The sequence below is a fragment of the Capra hircus genome, chromosome 27 (assembly GCF_001704415.2).
Source record: "Capra hircus breed San Clemente chromosome 27, ASM170441v1, whole genome shotgun sequence".
Classification (NCBI taxonomy): domain Eukaryota; kingdom Metazoa; phylum Chordata; class Mammalia; order Artiodactyla; family Bovidae; genus Capra; species Capra hircus.
In genome coordinates, this window is record NC_030834.1 from 42,228,718 (window position 1) to 42,244,512 (window position 15,795).

Here is a 15,795-nt window from a genome sequence, read left to right on the forward strand (position 1 = left end):
CGCCTCCTGTCCCTGTGTCGCTGTGCACATTCTCAATAATGTAATGGTGATCTTGTTGAACGCCTTTTGGGCTTCAAAGATGAACTTTTAAATTCCCTTCAAACATATGTTACAAGATAACTTAATAATGCAGTAGAGGTGTAACTGAGATTGGACATCTTCTCCCCCTGGATGTGGGTGCCCCGCATCCCTGGACCAACCGACAGGGATTAGATGCAAGATTGCTAGCTCCAGGCACTAAACACACACCACATGCATGTCAGAAGCCAGCGGATCAATGCATGAGAAGGAACATATCTGGTCTGAGAGGCTGAGAAGGGTTCTGCTTATGCCATTAGCCTCAGGAAACTCACTTCTCCAGAAACAGAATTCAGAAGTGCCAATAAGTGGTATGAAGTTGGAAGGACAGTATTTCATATCAAAAAGTATTTGATATAAAGGCAGCCACTCTTGTGGAGGGGCTCATCAGGACTGGGACTCAGGCATAGAACATCCATCTCCCTACTTATTTTTAAATGAAGAACTTTCCTTTAGACTTGGGGATTCAAATATTTTAAGCTTTGAAATGAAATCAACTCACAGTGGATGTTCAATCAAATGATGTGCCATTGCTGGCACTCTGTGTTATGTGAGGAGATATTTTATTCAAATAGCTTACCTATATTAGCCAAACAAAATTAATTGTTTTTTATTTTGCATGTTTCATATGTTGTTGGTGTTTAGTCACTAAGTCATGTCCGACTCTTTGCAGCCCCATGGACTTAGCCTAGCAGGCTCCTCTGTCCATGGGATTTCCCAGGAGAGAATACTGTGGGTTGCTGTGCCCTCCTCCTTGTGCTTGCTGCATTGGCAAGTGGGTTCTTTACCACTAGCACCACCTGGGAAGCTCAGAGCCTACCCGACATTAACTATTTTAAGCATCATGACAAGTCCCAGGATGGCCAAGTTGTTGGTCAGGGCCCTACACTGAGTTGGCATTCCCTGTACCATGGGGTCCCTCAGACAGGGCATGACCTATACCCTGGAACAAAAATTCCATATATTCTCACCAGAAAATAAGGAATCTGCATAAAATAAGACACATAAAACCAGTTAAAACTCAAGATCCCTTGCTCATTTATAAACACTTTGTCCTTTAGCGATAGCATTTTACCAGCAACTCTTTGAATACACTATTTAACAATAAGAAAGAGTCTGGCAGAGAAGGAGTTTCTCCAGCAGGACACTGGAAGTCAGGCCACCAACTGCTGGTGGACAGTGAACCTGGGGAGGAGACTGAAACTTGAGGGTAGAGCTGAAGGAACATGATGGTATCACTAGACGAATATAAAATAAGAGCGGCCCATTGATGGGGTTTTTAAAATATCACAGAGGAAAAAAGGATTGATGCATGGCTTTGGGGGTTGTGTTTGTACACTCATCCAATGGTTCTTGTGTTTTGAGATGAACAAAGGCACGATCACATGCTATGGTAACTAAGGACTCAAGGAATTAGGTTGTCACTGTGTGCCTACAGGAGTTGCACTCGTATCAGGCCCTTTCTCTCTCCTGGGATGAACATCATGGTCCTGATTTAAAGATGTGGTTCTTAACGATCAGTTCCATCATTTAGGCACTGGGTCGGCTGCTCCTGCAAGACAGTCTCAGTCCTCAGTGAAGATAGACACACATGTTTTCATATTTTATAATTTCCAATCTTTTTTCCCTTTTTGGAAAAACCATGCTCAAAATCAAAATGGCACAAATGTCACATATTTCACAGTTGTTTTGATGTTTCCATCATTGATGTGGTTTGTGCTTGGACCTGCATGTTTAACCTCAGTGCAGGTTCTAAGAGTACTGGGGGGGTTGAGGGAACATCACTGCCAAATGCAGGCAGGCTCGCTGCTCAGACCCACCAGTGTCTGCAACAGCACCCACAGACTTGCGGGTAAAAGCAGGCCAGAGCCTTTATTCTCAAACACGTGGTGTCTCCCCCAAAGAATTAACCTGACAAGTTATTTTCTAGATAAAAACAAAGTTAATGTTCAACACTTTGCTGGAATTTTTCACTCACCCACAAACATACATTAAAAAAATTTTTTTTAAAAACTTACATTTTTATCTTGCACACCATTGGCACCAGACTAGGGTTCCCTAGCTTGAACAATTACCATATTCATTAGACTTTTTATAAGATGTTTAGGTTTTTCCTCATATCAAATTTACCCAAAACAGATAAAGTCTTTCTACCTCTGTCATTAAAAAAAAAAAAAATCTTGAAGGTCTCTGAAATCGGCCTCCTGAAATTATTTTGCCTAGTAAGAGCATTGTTAGAATATGAGTAGAGCCTTTTCCTGTGGCTTCCTTGAAAGAAACAACATCATTTGCGTGATTGGTTTGAAATACAAGAAATCACCATTTTAATAGATCAGAAATGGTCAAGTCCAAATATTAGAACTTCATCTGCTTCAACCTATATTATTTGGCATGTGCGTTATAAAGTCAGTCATGTTTCTTTACTGTCAAACCTCAGCATTAACAGTGTAAAACACGCATAACCAAGGTAAGTCCAGGGATGAGAATGTACAGTCACACCCATATTCACAGTGTGAGATTTCTTGCAGAAAAAGTGGTCTCAGTTAGCTGCATTACAAAGCTGGGAAGAATTCTGAAGGTAGCATATCCAGGTTAAAACTTGGAATCTAGCAGTGGGATTGCTGGGTCATAAGGCAGTTCTATTTGCAATTTTTTAAGGAATCTCCACACTGTTCTCCATAGTGGCTGTACTAGTTTGCATCCCCACCAACAGTGTAAGAGGGTTCCCTTTTCTCCACACCCTCTCCAGCATTTATTGTTTGCAGACTTTTGGATCGCAGCCATTCTGACTGGTGTGAAGTGGTACCTCATTGTGGTCTTGATTTGCATTTCTCTAATAATGAGTGATGTTGAGCATCTTTTCATGTGTTTGTTAGCCATCTGTATGTCTTCTTTTTTTTTTTTTTTTTTTACTTTTTATTTTTTTTTTATTTATTTTTTTAAATTTTAAAATCTTTAATTCTTACATGCGTTCCCATCTGTATGTCTTCTTTGGAGAAATGTCTATTTAGTTCTTTGGCCCATTTTTTGATTGGGTCATTTATTTTTCTGGAATTGAGCTGCAGGAAGATCCCACCGGCTGCAGGGCAACTAATCCTGTGCACCACAGCTCCTGAGCCCACGCTCTAGAGCTGCACCTGCTGAAGCCTGCACACCCTAGGGCCTGTGCTTTGCAACAAGAGAAGCTACCACAATGAGAAGCCCATGCACTGCAATGAAGAGTAGCCCCCACCCCTTGCTAGAGCTAGAGAAAACCCACATGCCACAACTAAGACTCAGTGCAATCAAAAATTAAATAAATAAAATTAATCTTAAAGCAAACAAATAAACTTGGATTCGAGAACCAGATAGAGCTGAAATAAAATTTTGGTTGTGCTGTTTGCCAGGTGTGTACCCTTAGACAAATTCCTTAATCTCCTCATGCTTGGTTTCCTTGTCTGTAAAGTGGGATGATAATAATACCCACCCTTTAGGGTTGTGATGAGAATCAAGCAGTGAACTGTGTTTATCTCAGCCCATAGGTAAGCACATGGCTAATGATCAGTAAGTAGTAACCGGTACAAGCACTCCGAACCTGGAAGACAATGGGATCCTGACTAAAATGTGTAAGCTTGACCAAGCTGTACTGAGAGCCTCTGTGGACCAGAAGGAGACCTGCCTTTATTCGTAATCAGTGAATGCTCAGCAGGGAGAACTAGACCCAGAAGTAGCTAAAGGGCACCCCATTTATGTATGTGCTGAAGCTAGGGGCAAATCCATTTCTGAAGACTTGCTTCTGGGTAGCACACTTACATGGGGGTGGGGGGAGTGAATTGTCCTAAAAAACCATGGCCCCGGGCACTCACTCCACTTGTTGTTCCAACAGCGACCTGCGGGGGCACCTTGAGCAGCATGGGGGGAGTGGTCTTGAGCCCCGGGTTCCCCGGCACCTACCCCAACAACCTGGACTGCACCTGGAAGATCTCCCTGCCCATAGGCTATGGTGAGTGATGATGTTTTTTAATTCCTCAAGATTCAACTTTTTAATATATTCCTAGGAAAGAATTAGACTAAGTAAAAAACGAGCCTTATTCTGTTGACCTAACTGTGTCGTTAATTGAATGTGGCTTACAGATTTAAATAAAGCATTGGTAGAATAACTTTGAGAACAGAAAGTTATTTGAAAAGTCAATTCGGCCATACACGTCTTTTAAATTGGCAGAATGATGATATAGTAGCCACATGAAGTGCAAAATGTAGCATCCCTAATTCAATCACCAGCCTCTTTATTCATAATACCACCTTCAATAATCTATCACTGGAAGTCAATAATGGTAGTGTTTTCTTTTAAATAATTATTAAAGTGTTTTTCAGGTTATGATTCATTTTAGTATTATCTTATAAATTTTTGTCATTATTCCTTACATTGATTTAGGTTTATGAAAACTACCTAAATGATAAAAATCACATTAAGTTATGAACTTCCAGGTTATCTACCTTAAATAATTCATAATTTTAATTGTTATATACACTAAAATCCCATTTTGGCCTGCTTCAGAAATGCAGTCTTTGTGAAATTTTAATTCTCTGTCATGCCTTTCCTCATCTGCCTCATGATTTCCTTATATTTTAGTTCATTAACTTGGATTTTCCCCACCTGCAATTGTCCTAAAAGTACACACTGTGATGAGGGTGCCAGATTAGATACTCAGGGAATGTCCCAGAATGTCCATAGTAATTGAGTACTTATGCACTAAATAAATGTTAGCTGAATGCTGGGTGAGCAGAAGCATAAGTGGAAATCATTGCCCTGGAAGGAGGTTATATATTTTAATTAAGTTTTCAAAGCTCTTGCTATAAGAGTCTGTGCCAGGAGGAGGAAGGGGTTGGGGGGAGTCTACCTGCTCAGCTGAGAGCAGCTAATAGGGAGGGCATATGGGCACCAGAGTAAAGGAGGGTCATGCAAGGAAAGGGGCCCCCACTGGGGAGAGCACACGTGAGATTCAGCTCCATGACCCCTGAAGGGGCCCCAGCATGTGGGGGCATAAGGAAGGGGGGTGCAGTTCACAGGGGTCACGGAGGTGCTCTATTTGTTCCAGGTTTTTAAATTTTATTTTTTAAACAATGAACTCTCTGGGCAGCGAGGCTGTAATTCTGCCCCATGCTATACCAAACAGAGGCCTTTGACTTTAACCAATGTTGGCTTAGCCATCCTCAAAGCCTGGTCTGTTTTCTTACCCTGAGTATCTCAAGATCTGGACAGGGTCAGTTCCATGTTTGGAGTCAGATGTCAGGGGCTGGATTGGAGTTACAGTTGACCCATGAGCTTCCGACAGGGCCTCAGCATCTTGAGGGCCACAAATTTACGAGGAAAATAATAGTACAGGCTACTGAACTGAGTGAAACCCCAGGAACCTCACTTTCTGCATCTCTAAAAATGAAATAAGCACTCAGGGTTACGGATAATTCACTGAAACAGCTCAGGCGAGAAATTCAGTATAGGGCTTGGCATGTTGTAAATAACAATAGCAAAATGCTAGCTGGTTTTTAAATTGTTATTTCAAATACTTCCCACTTTTCTTTCAAACCTCATTAGAAACAGTTTACGCATGAATGGATATGTACATTTTATTAACTTATTTTCCCAGCTTCACTGTTCCATGGTGTGAGAAGGCTGCTGGTCGGCATGCTTCTTTTCACTGTTCTCTCACTGAGAAACCAGTACACAAGACAGTAATTCAGGGAAAAAAAGAACAGGGATCTTCTGACTTCATGATCATGATCTGTGAGCCTAAGAAAGCATTTATTTCAAGAAAGGTTTAAATTTTTAAAAGATTTATGAAATATTATAATTAAAACTACTTGTCTTTAAAATGTTTAATATTGCCTAGCACTAGGCTTGAGAAAGCATCTTAAATAAGCAAAAAGAAACTTTATGCCTGAAATCCTAAATACATGCAAAATAGTATGATTGTCCCTAGCTTTTTAGAATAGATACAGTTATGCTACAGAATAATTTTCCACAGATTAGAGCCAGACATCCTGGAATGTGAAGTCAAGTGGGCCTTAGGAAGCATCACTATGAACAAAGCTAGTGGAGGTGATGGAATTCCAGTTGAGCTATTTCAAATCCTGAAAGATGACACTATGAAAGTGCTGCACTCAATATGCCAGCAAATATGGAAAACTCAGCAGCGGCCATAGGACTGGAAAAGGTCAGTTTTCATTCCAACCCCAAAGAAAGGCAATGACAAAGAATGCTCAAACTACCGCACAATTGCACTCATCTCACACGCTAGTAAAGTAATGCTTAAAATTCTCCAAGCCAGGCTTCAGCAATATGTGAACCATGAACTTCCAGATCTTCAAGCTGGATTTAGAAAAGGCAGAGGAACTAGAGATCAAATTGCCAACATCCGCTGGATCATGGAAAAAGCAAGAGAGTTCCAGAAAAACATCTATTTCTGCTTTATTGATTATGCCTAAGCCTTTGTGTGAATCACAATAAACTGTGGAAAATTCTGAAAGAGACAGGAATACCAGGCCACCTGACCTGCCTCTTGAGAAACCTGTATGCAGGTCAGGAAGCAACAGTTAGAACTGGACATGGAACAACAGACTGGTTCCAAATAGGAAAAGGAGTACGTCAAGGCTGTATATCGTCACCCTGCTTATTTAACTTCTATGCAGAGTACATCATGAGAAACGCTGGGCTGGAGGAAGCACAAGCTGGAATCAAGATTGCCGGGAGAAATCTCAATAACCTCAGATATGCAGATGATACCACCCTTATGGCAGAAAGTGAAGAGGAACTCAAAAGCCTCTTGATGAAAGTGAAAGAGGAGAGTGAAAAAGTTGGCTTAAAGCTCAACATTCAGAAAACTAAGATCATGGCATCTGGTCCAATCACTTCATGGCAAATAGATGGAGAAACAGTGGAAACAGTGGCTGACTTTATGTTTCTGGGTGCCAAAATCACTGCAGATGGTGACTGCAGCCATGAAATTAAAAGACACTCACTCTTTGGAAGAAAAGTTAGGACCAACCTGCTGCTGCTTAGTCGCATCAGTTGTATCCGACTCTGTGCGACCCTATAGACAGCAGCCTGCCAGGTTCCACTGTCCCTGGATTCTCTTGGCAAGAACACTGGAGTGGGTTGCCATTTCCTTCTCCAATGCATGAAAGTGAAAAGTGAAAGGGAAGTTGCTCCATCATGTCCGACTCTTTGCGACCCCATAGACTGCAGCCCACCAGGCTCCTCCATCCATGGGAGTTTCCAGGCAAGAGTACTGGAGTGGGGTGCCATTGCCTTCTCTGTGACCAACCTAGACAGCATATTAAAAAGCAGAGACATTACTTTGCCAACAAAGGTCCATCTAGTCAAGGCGGTGGTTTTTCCTGTGGTCATGTATGGATGTGAGAGTTGGACTATAAAGAAAGCTGAGCACCGAAGAATTGATGCTTTTGAACTGTGGTGTTGGAGAAGACTCTTGAGAGTCCCTTGGACTGCAAGGAGATCCAACCAGTCTATCCTAAAGATCAGTCCTGGGTATACATTGGAAGGACTGATGTTGAAGCTGAAACTCCAATACTTTGGCCACCTGATGCGAAGAGTGAACTCCTTGGAAAAGACTCTGATGCTGGGAAAGATTGAGGGCAGGAGGAGAAGGGGACGACAGAGGATGAGATGGTTGGATGGCATCATCGACTCAATGGACATGGGTTTGGGTGGACTCCGGGAGTTGGTGATGGATAGGGAGACCTGGCGTGCTGCAGTTCATGGGGTCACAAAGAGTCAGACACGACTGAGTGACTGAACTGAACGTATAAGTACCACACTGGGTTTTTCTGACAAGCTGTGTAATCTATAAATATACTCCTAAACATGAGATTTTAAAGCAGGAAAGAGGCATGTGCGTTCCTGTTTCCTGTGCTGTCAGTCTGGGTCTGAATTGCTTAGGTACTAATGGCTATTTTGCTAATAATTACGGTACAGATGTCTCCAATTCCCCCAGCCATCCTGAAAGACACAGTTATCCAGAATATGAGACAGCAGTGCTTTTTCTTGAGAAAAAGCAGATTAGATGTTTTTCATCAGTGGAAGGTTTGTTGCAGTGTTTTTGATCTTTTCACGCAACCAAATATACATGGGACTGCCTGTTAGATGTCTGACACACTTTTTCAGCAGGAGCCAGCTCAGTCACATAATTCTTCTGATTAATCCTACTTCTCTCCCACACCCATGGACTAATAGCTTAATTATATATGCAAAAAGACCCGTTGCTCTGGTATCACGTGAAAGGCCACCTATGTCTCTGCTTGCTAATTACTCACCCCCCTGAAAACTGCTTTCTGCATTCAGCCTCAGTGAGAGCATGTTACCAAAAGTGAGGTTCCAGCTGCTCCCCACTCTAAAGTCAGTAAAGAGGCCAGGTTGGTGAGAAGGAAAATTTGCTTGATTTTGATGCTGGCATCCAATGGGGAGGGTGGACATCTGTCCAAAGGCTGACTCACCTGCCAGCCAATGATGGTCAGTGGACAAGGGCTGTCATAGGCTGAGGGAGGGAGCTACCTGGAGAAACACCGCAGTCAGCTCTGACGGTCATCTTCAAGTTGGTCGTTGGTGGTCTGACCAGCAGCATCTTGATTATTTTAAGCACAGTTTCAATCTTCAGTTTCAGTGTTGGTTCGTTCCCATGTCCTTGAGGCCAGTTCTCAGAATTGTGGCAGCTTAGGTCATGACTACAGCCTGGTCATCATGTAGTTAATCTCTCCACTTGGTGGGGAGGTTTCAGTATCTATAAGACAGCTCACAGGACATGGCTCAGATTATTATTTGTAGCCTATGAGACAGAGCTAAAAGTTCTTGACTACACTTAGTGAGAACACATTATTATTATTATTATTATCATTATTATTATTATTATTTGGCCTCTTTTGCCTGTTTTCCTTTGTTACTACATTTTCTCAGTTCTCTGATTAAACTCATTCATTGGCTAAAGTTTTTCCACAGACAAAAGGCAGGCTGAGGACATGGGAGCTAAAGGACCACAGGGCCCTGCTGTTACAAGCATGCAGTCACGGGACTTCATCTGAGGGGCGGGCATGGTACGTGGTGGTCCCTCATGTCTTTGGGCTCTGAGTGTGGATGAGTAGAAATCCTAGTTCTGTCAGTGGCTGCTGGTATGAATTTGCAAGTTAAGGACATGCTTTGGAACTGTTGTCGCTTATCTTTCAAAGGAATACCATAAAATACTGTTCTCCTACAGCTGTTCTGAAGCAAATGCCTGACATGGAGAAGGCATTACCTAACTGTTCGCTGCTCTTTGTTACTAGGCCAAATGCTCTAATGTTTTTTTCTTTCCTTTCCACAAATTTGGGTTGCTGAGTTGCGTGGCTTTCAGTATGAGCCCAATCAACATAGAACTTCTGTCTATTTTCTTGGAAGTTTCTAAAAGCATATTTAACAGAGATTAAATCAAGTTTGTTTTTTCTGCTTTACTTTTTATATTTGAAACCCTTGCACTTACATCACACAGCATGGGGTCAAAATGGGCCATGGCTTTGGGCCATCTAGAAGCATAGGGAGGATACAAAAGACTCTTCAGAATATTCTCTCTGAATTCTGAAACTATTCACTCATTTGCTATATGTTTATTATGCACAGAAGATGTACAATAGAGCACTTACTATCCAAGGGCTTGTCAACTAAGAGACAAGAGTTTAACTCTGAAGCTATGGTCAGCTTATGTATTCAAAGTTTCGTCAAGTCCAGATTTAAAATCCTTTCTGCAGATGCCTTTTCCTGACACTTAATTTCCAATGTGTAATGACAGTCAGTGTAAATTTCACCCTAGATGGACATTCAGATGGGTTTTCTTGTTGCAATAACACATTTCTGGTATTCTGTGAGATAATAAAAGGATAACTAGGTTACGCTAATTTTAATCCCTTCATTTTGGCTTCATGATGTCAAACTGGACACAATTCGCTGAAAATTAGGTAGCTAAAAATTTCACTCTAAACCAGATTAGAGCTGGGCTCAGTTCTCTTTCCTGATACATATTAGGTGGTTTGATATGTGGCTGGATATTTTATCCTGCTTAATATGCTAATTTTTCATAAAATTATAATTTTCATAATTCCATTTCCATTTCAAGATTAATTCCAAATCAGTGAAAGGCCACTTTTACTATTTCCTTTACTTTGGAGATATCGGCCATCTTTTATGGGTTTTGTGCCCCTTGATCTGCTTGCTGTCTCTCATTTCTTTCTCGACCAGGCCATTCTGTGAATTTCAAATGCATCTCTGGATGAATTCATCTGACATCTGCATATACACATCTGAAATGAGCCTGTTTTAAGCTGTTTCCCTGCCATTTGATTTTATACCTAAAAATGGAATAAGTATTTTAAGTGTTCTAATCTTGCCCTAGTTTCACATCCTATCTCGTAGTTTTGGGATGAAAAATAGAAATTTCAATAATTCATCATTCGTTTTTTATTGTTCTTACGTCGGCTTCTGTGTTCTTCCTCCCGTGAAGAATGTGATGAGTGTTTATGAAACTCTGTGGACCATAGGGGTTCTAGGCCTTGATGCAGCCACCAAAAATATATGTATATTTAAATCCATTAGTATAGTTTGTTAACTAGTCAAAAAAAAGAAAAACAACCCTCTTTTAATGTCAGATTTTGGGCCAGGCTATAAAAGCAAACTGTTTTTAGTTCAACAGTAGGTAAGGAAATAGATCAGATACTAACTGACCTGTGGCTTACAGACTGGAAGTGGCTCAACTCTCACAGAAGGTGGCAGAGAGGTGGCAGGTGAGAAGGAGGGGCTGGGAGTCATTTGTCCTGCCTTCTCTCCTTCCTGCCTGCCTTCCTCCTCCTTTACTTTCTCCCTCTCCCTCTCTCTCTCTCTCTTTATCTGTCTCTTTCAATCCCTCTCTCTCTCCTTCTTTTTTCTTTGCTTCCAAATTTCTTTCAACTGAACGTATTTACTGAGATTTATAAAGAAAATGATTTAGCTTATGGAGGTCTCTCCCACAGAGACATGCTTGGCATTTTTTCATATTTACAGGAATGTTTTAAATGAATAGCTTTGTTACATGTCGGTCATCTGTGGTGCCTTGCCGGGGTCCAGCCCCGGTGGATCCAGGGTGATTCGAAGGTGGGGACAGAGTCGGCGTCCTTGGAAAAATACATATTTAATTACAGATATATAGAGAGAGTAGAAACGGATAGTGTAGTAGGAAGATTAGTGGAGCAAAAGAGGCTGAATAACTTGGATTACGTGGAATAGCATCCATGCTCCAGATGGGAGTTCAGCCAGAAAAACAGGAGCAAGAAAGAAGCGACATGGGGGAATCAGTCTTTCCAGAAATGATCTGATTTCTTTATTTTGGGGTTTGCTTATATACCTTTTGTTACACATAGGGATGAATACAGAGTCACGTGGGGGTCAGCAGTCCTGACCTTTATCAAAATCAGGTGCTTCACATAAAAAGGTCTTAGGGATTTTATGATCCTTTCTTTCTGATAACCAAAAAACTTATTTCTTCCAAGGGTGTTTTTTCTTAAACCAGGCACCACCCTCCAAATAAAGTTACATTCCTATAGGGTGAGGGTGTAGTGAGTTATAATCAAGAAAGGAATCTATTTAACCCAAGGTTAACACGATTAATCTTAAAGGTTAATACTTATTTCTCCTATATGCTTAAAGGTTAATACTTATTTCTCCCATATGTTAGTTATATTCATTATTAGGGCAGGGAGCATGGAGATTTAGCAGCAAACATCAGCCCAACAAATGAAAATCCTTTCACCAATGTTCCCCTTAAGATCTACTTAGTCTTAAGATAGTGATAAAGTTACATTTTTACATAGCAAGGACACAGTGATTTATAACAAAGTACAGTGATCTATTACAAAAGAGAAAATTCATTAACTCAAAAAGTCTAGTATTGCTAACCTTAAAAACTACTCTATTTCCTTTTCCATATTCCAAATACATTGATTAATATATTCCCAGGTGCCTAAGGATATGGAGGCCTGGCGGCAATCATTGACTCAACAAGAAGAAAAAGTCCTATGCTAATTAAGACTCTCAAAATACTCCAAAACTCTCTGTGCTGCTTACGGTTGAGGTTGAGAGGTAGTAAACAATCCTAGTGGCAGCAGTATGGATAATCCTGTCACACAAGCTAGTCTGTCAGCAGAGAGGTTTGACCTGAGACACCCTTGTCCCACCCAGAGCAGGGAATTAGCAGCAATTATTGACACAACAAATGAAAAACCCTTCACCAATATAATTCCTAATCAACCCACTATACGAATAATTTCCAACTCCCCAAAAGAATTTGCCTTTAATAAGTCTAAAACATCTTGTGCCTCTCAGGTTGGGAGGCCGTAAACAATCACATGTGGCCAGACGAACCTATACAGGTGGGCTAGATAACCTTCAGAGGAGTCCGTAAGCCGAAACACTCTTGTCATGCCTGGGAATTTTTATTGCCTTGGAGCTGCAAGTTTACTCCTTCTCTGAGAGAAATGATGATGGGGGAGAGCCCCCCGTAAAGTCAGAGGTGTAGGTGAGAGCATAAAACAGACTCTGGTTTTGGGGTAGCTGCTCGGGAACAGGGGATTTCCTGAGGCTTGATCACGCCTTCGCGTATGCCAAGCCTCCTTCCTCATGACCTTTGCCATGGGCGGAGTTCCTCACGCTGGCCCCCGGCAGTGTCTGCCCTTAGAACAGTCAAGCCAGCCCCAGGCTGGCCTGTTCCATCCCTCCCTGCTCATGTGTTGTTGTATATACACTTGGACTGTGTGACAGAAACTGAGTTGCTCATTCTAAAAATGACCAAGGTTTTGTAGTCTTGTTAAAGACCTTTCACTGAAAGTCTTTCTTCTGCTTTTTACTTTTTGAGTCTCTTCCTAAAATATTCTGAAATTCCTTCCAATTTTCTCTATCAAACTAGGATGAAAATTTTAATACAAAATAATTTTCTCCAAAAATTTGTAATATTTGTAACATCATGAGATGCTTAGCTTTTGTCTAGCATGTTTCCATGTTAAACCAGAGAACGCAAGTTCTCTGTCCATCAGAGTTGGTATCAGTCTCACTCTGCCTCTCTCTGTGTGACCTGGGACATCACACCCAGCCTTCCTGTAACTTATTCTGCTCACCTATGGAATAGCGGTAATAACAGTGGTCGCCTTGGTAAACTGAATCCCAAGTGTGGTCATGGACTTTCACTGTGTCCAACCAGAAAGGCCTTATTCATGCTTTTGTTCCTCCTAACAAAGTTTTCTCCATAATTGATAAAATTGTGTTTCTTGGAGAATTTTAAAATTTATTGAGTAGCTTTAGGTTGTTCTTCCCTATTACTCTTTGCATGAGCTTTTATTCTTTTCTTTCCTTTTTACTGATTTCAGACTTTTGTTACCTATATTTTCCATCAATACTAAGTAGATATGATGGCTTTACATTTTCTCAGCATTTCTGCTTAAGTAAGGTAATCTTTGCAAACATGATCTTTAATATAACAATATCTTTAATTTCCTAAAGCCTATATATATATATATCGATAGATGAAAAGATCTTTGTATATATGGATAGATGGATAAAAAGAGCTTTATATATATATATAGAGAGAGAGGAGTATATATATATAGTATATATATATAAAGTATACTATATACTATATAGTATATATATACTATATAGTATATATATATATAGTATATATATATAAAGAGAAGAATAACACAAAATAAAGCTTTCCTCACATGCTGAGAGAGTGATCCACAATAGCTGTTGGTTTTCTTTTTTGTTGTTGTTGTTGGTTTTCTTAGTTTAGGCTTTATAAACCCAACTTAATTGCCTTGATTTATGCAAAAACTACTATCTTTGGCATTCTGAATAAACCTTCAAGTGAATTAAGAAGTATTTTAGGAACAATAATCAAATTTTCAAACATGCCACAATACCACAGCAAATAACTCTAAGTTATTTTGATTCTCTTCTAAATTATCAATAGTAGCTTATCTGGTACACTGCTAGATATTATGCCAGCAATGTGGGTCCTTTGGACAGCCTTGGCCTCTTGTTAAAATGGATTCAGTTGTGAGAGTCAGAGTGGCGTTTACCAGAGCAGGTTTCTTGCAAACGTCAGTAATTGGCATTGCAGGCACCACACATTCAAAACAATCAGTTTTCAAACTAAGAGCTTTCTTGTGAGATGGTATGAGCATCCACTTAAAAGCCACTTCTAAAGTTTGTTGCATTTTGTTAGACCTATATTGGCTTCTTCCTTGATAAAGTTGAAAATTCACTGACAGTTACAAACTTACGTTTCTGATTGTAAGGATTAAAATAGCAGCTGGACAAGAATCCCTGCCACTGTGTGCCATTGTGTGTGGATATAAGTCGCCATTCTGAGAATAACAGCTGCATGCCTCTGTGATGCAGTGCCAGTAATGTCCATATTTCACCAAAAAATTGACTTAGGAGCCTTCACTGCACAAACAAAGGTCACACAGCTGGCGGGCAACAGAGGTGAAACCAAACTAAGGCTTGTTGTAATTCGCAATGTTCATGTTCCTCCACTCTGCCTCCTGGAGAGATATTGTTGGAGGAAACTAATGTGATTTTAATCTCTGTTGATAAGCATTATAAAAATTTTGATACCAGTATTCACCAGTGTTGCCTATTTTTTTCATAGGTGCACATATTCAGTTTCTGAATTTTTCTACCGAAGCTAATCATGACTACCTTGAAATTCAAAATGGCCCTTACCACACCAGCCCGATGATCGGGCAGTTCAGCGGCCCCGACCTACCCAGCGCCCTGCTGAGCACCACTCATGAGACGCTCATCCACTTCTACAGTGACCACTCGCAGAACCGACCGGGGTTTAAACTCACCTACCAAGGTAAGCATCATACCACACCTGCTGATGCATCTGACACTTACAGTGTGTGGAAGCATAAACATCCAAGCTGGTTAAAATCTTGCACAGCTGGAGGGTCCCGAGTGGAGCACAGCTTTCTGGTGGGAATGGAGTCTTCTCCAGGCTTCACACAGGTCAGGACCCAGACGCCAGGAACAGGTCACGCACTGCTTCACCCGGGTCCCTTCTGTCTCCCTCCAGTGGCCACATCACCACCTGGGACCCTCTTAGCCCCATCATCACATAGTCTTGTCACCTGTCACTGTGTCCTCTTGGCCACATGCAGGTGTTACCCCTTCAGGACTATGGAACAAGGAGTCTCTTTGATTTTGGGGGGCCTCCACCTGCAGCAGCTCACAGCAGGATTTCAGTTCCCTGCCAGAGACTGAGGCCAGGCCACAGCAGTGAGAGTGCTGAATCCTGGCCACTCGACCACCAAGGACAGCGGCAAAACCCTGGCTTGTTGGTTTTGTCGAAATAAATGTCCACAAAGAGACAGAAAGTAGTGAAACATGTAGAGGGTACTAGGAGGAAAAGGAGTATGTGTGGATAGACACCGGGTGGGCTCAGAGAGGGAGTCACACCCTCGGGTGGTCTGAATCGCTTACACGGGCCTTTCTTCTGGCTTTCCCTGGCCAATCACCTGGCTCTGAGTCCACGTCTAGAGCATCTCAGGGTCCTCCCCTGTGTGCGTGCGCATCTCTTAGCCAAGATGGGTTCCAGTGCAGAGGCCTGTGGGTAGGCTGGCATCACCTGCTGTGGGGTGGGGCGCCCTTTCTTTTGACCA

The 15,795-nt window shown here is 41.4% G+C and overlaps 1 protein-coding gene across 1 annotated transcript in view; it reads left to right on the top strand.

Annotated features, from left to right (window-relative positions):
* The window catches only part of CSMD1 (CUB and Sushi multiple domains 1), a 2,085,346-nt gene that overhangs the window by 1,879,103 nt on the left and 190,448 nt on the right, over positions 1-15,795 (top strand). Inside the window, 2 exon segments of the mRNA XM_018042044.1 lie at positions 3,944-4,060; positions 14,781-14,990. Of these exon segments, the coding sequence (XP_017897533.1) occupies positions 3,944-4,060; positions 14,781-14,990 (327 nt within the window).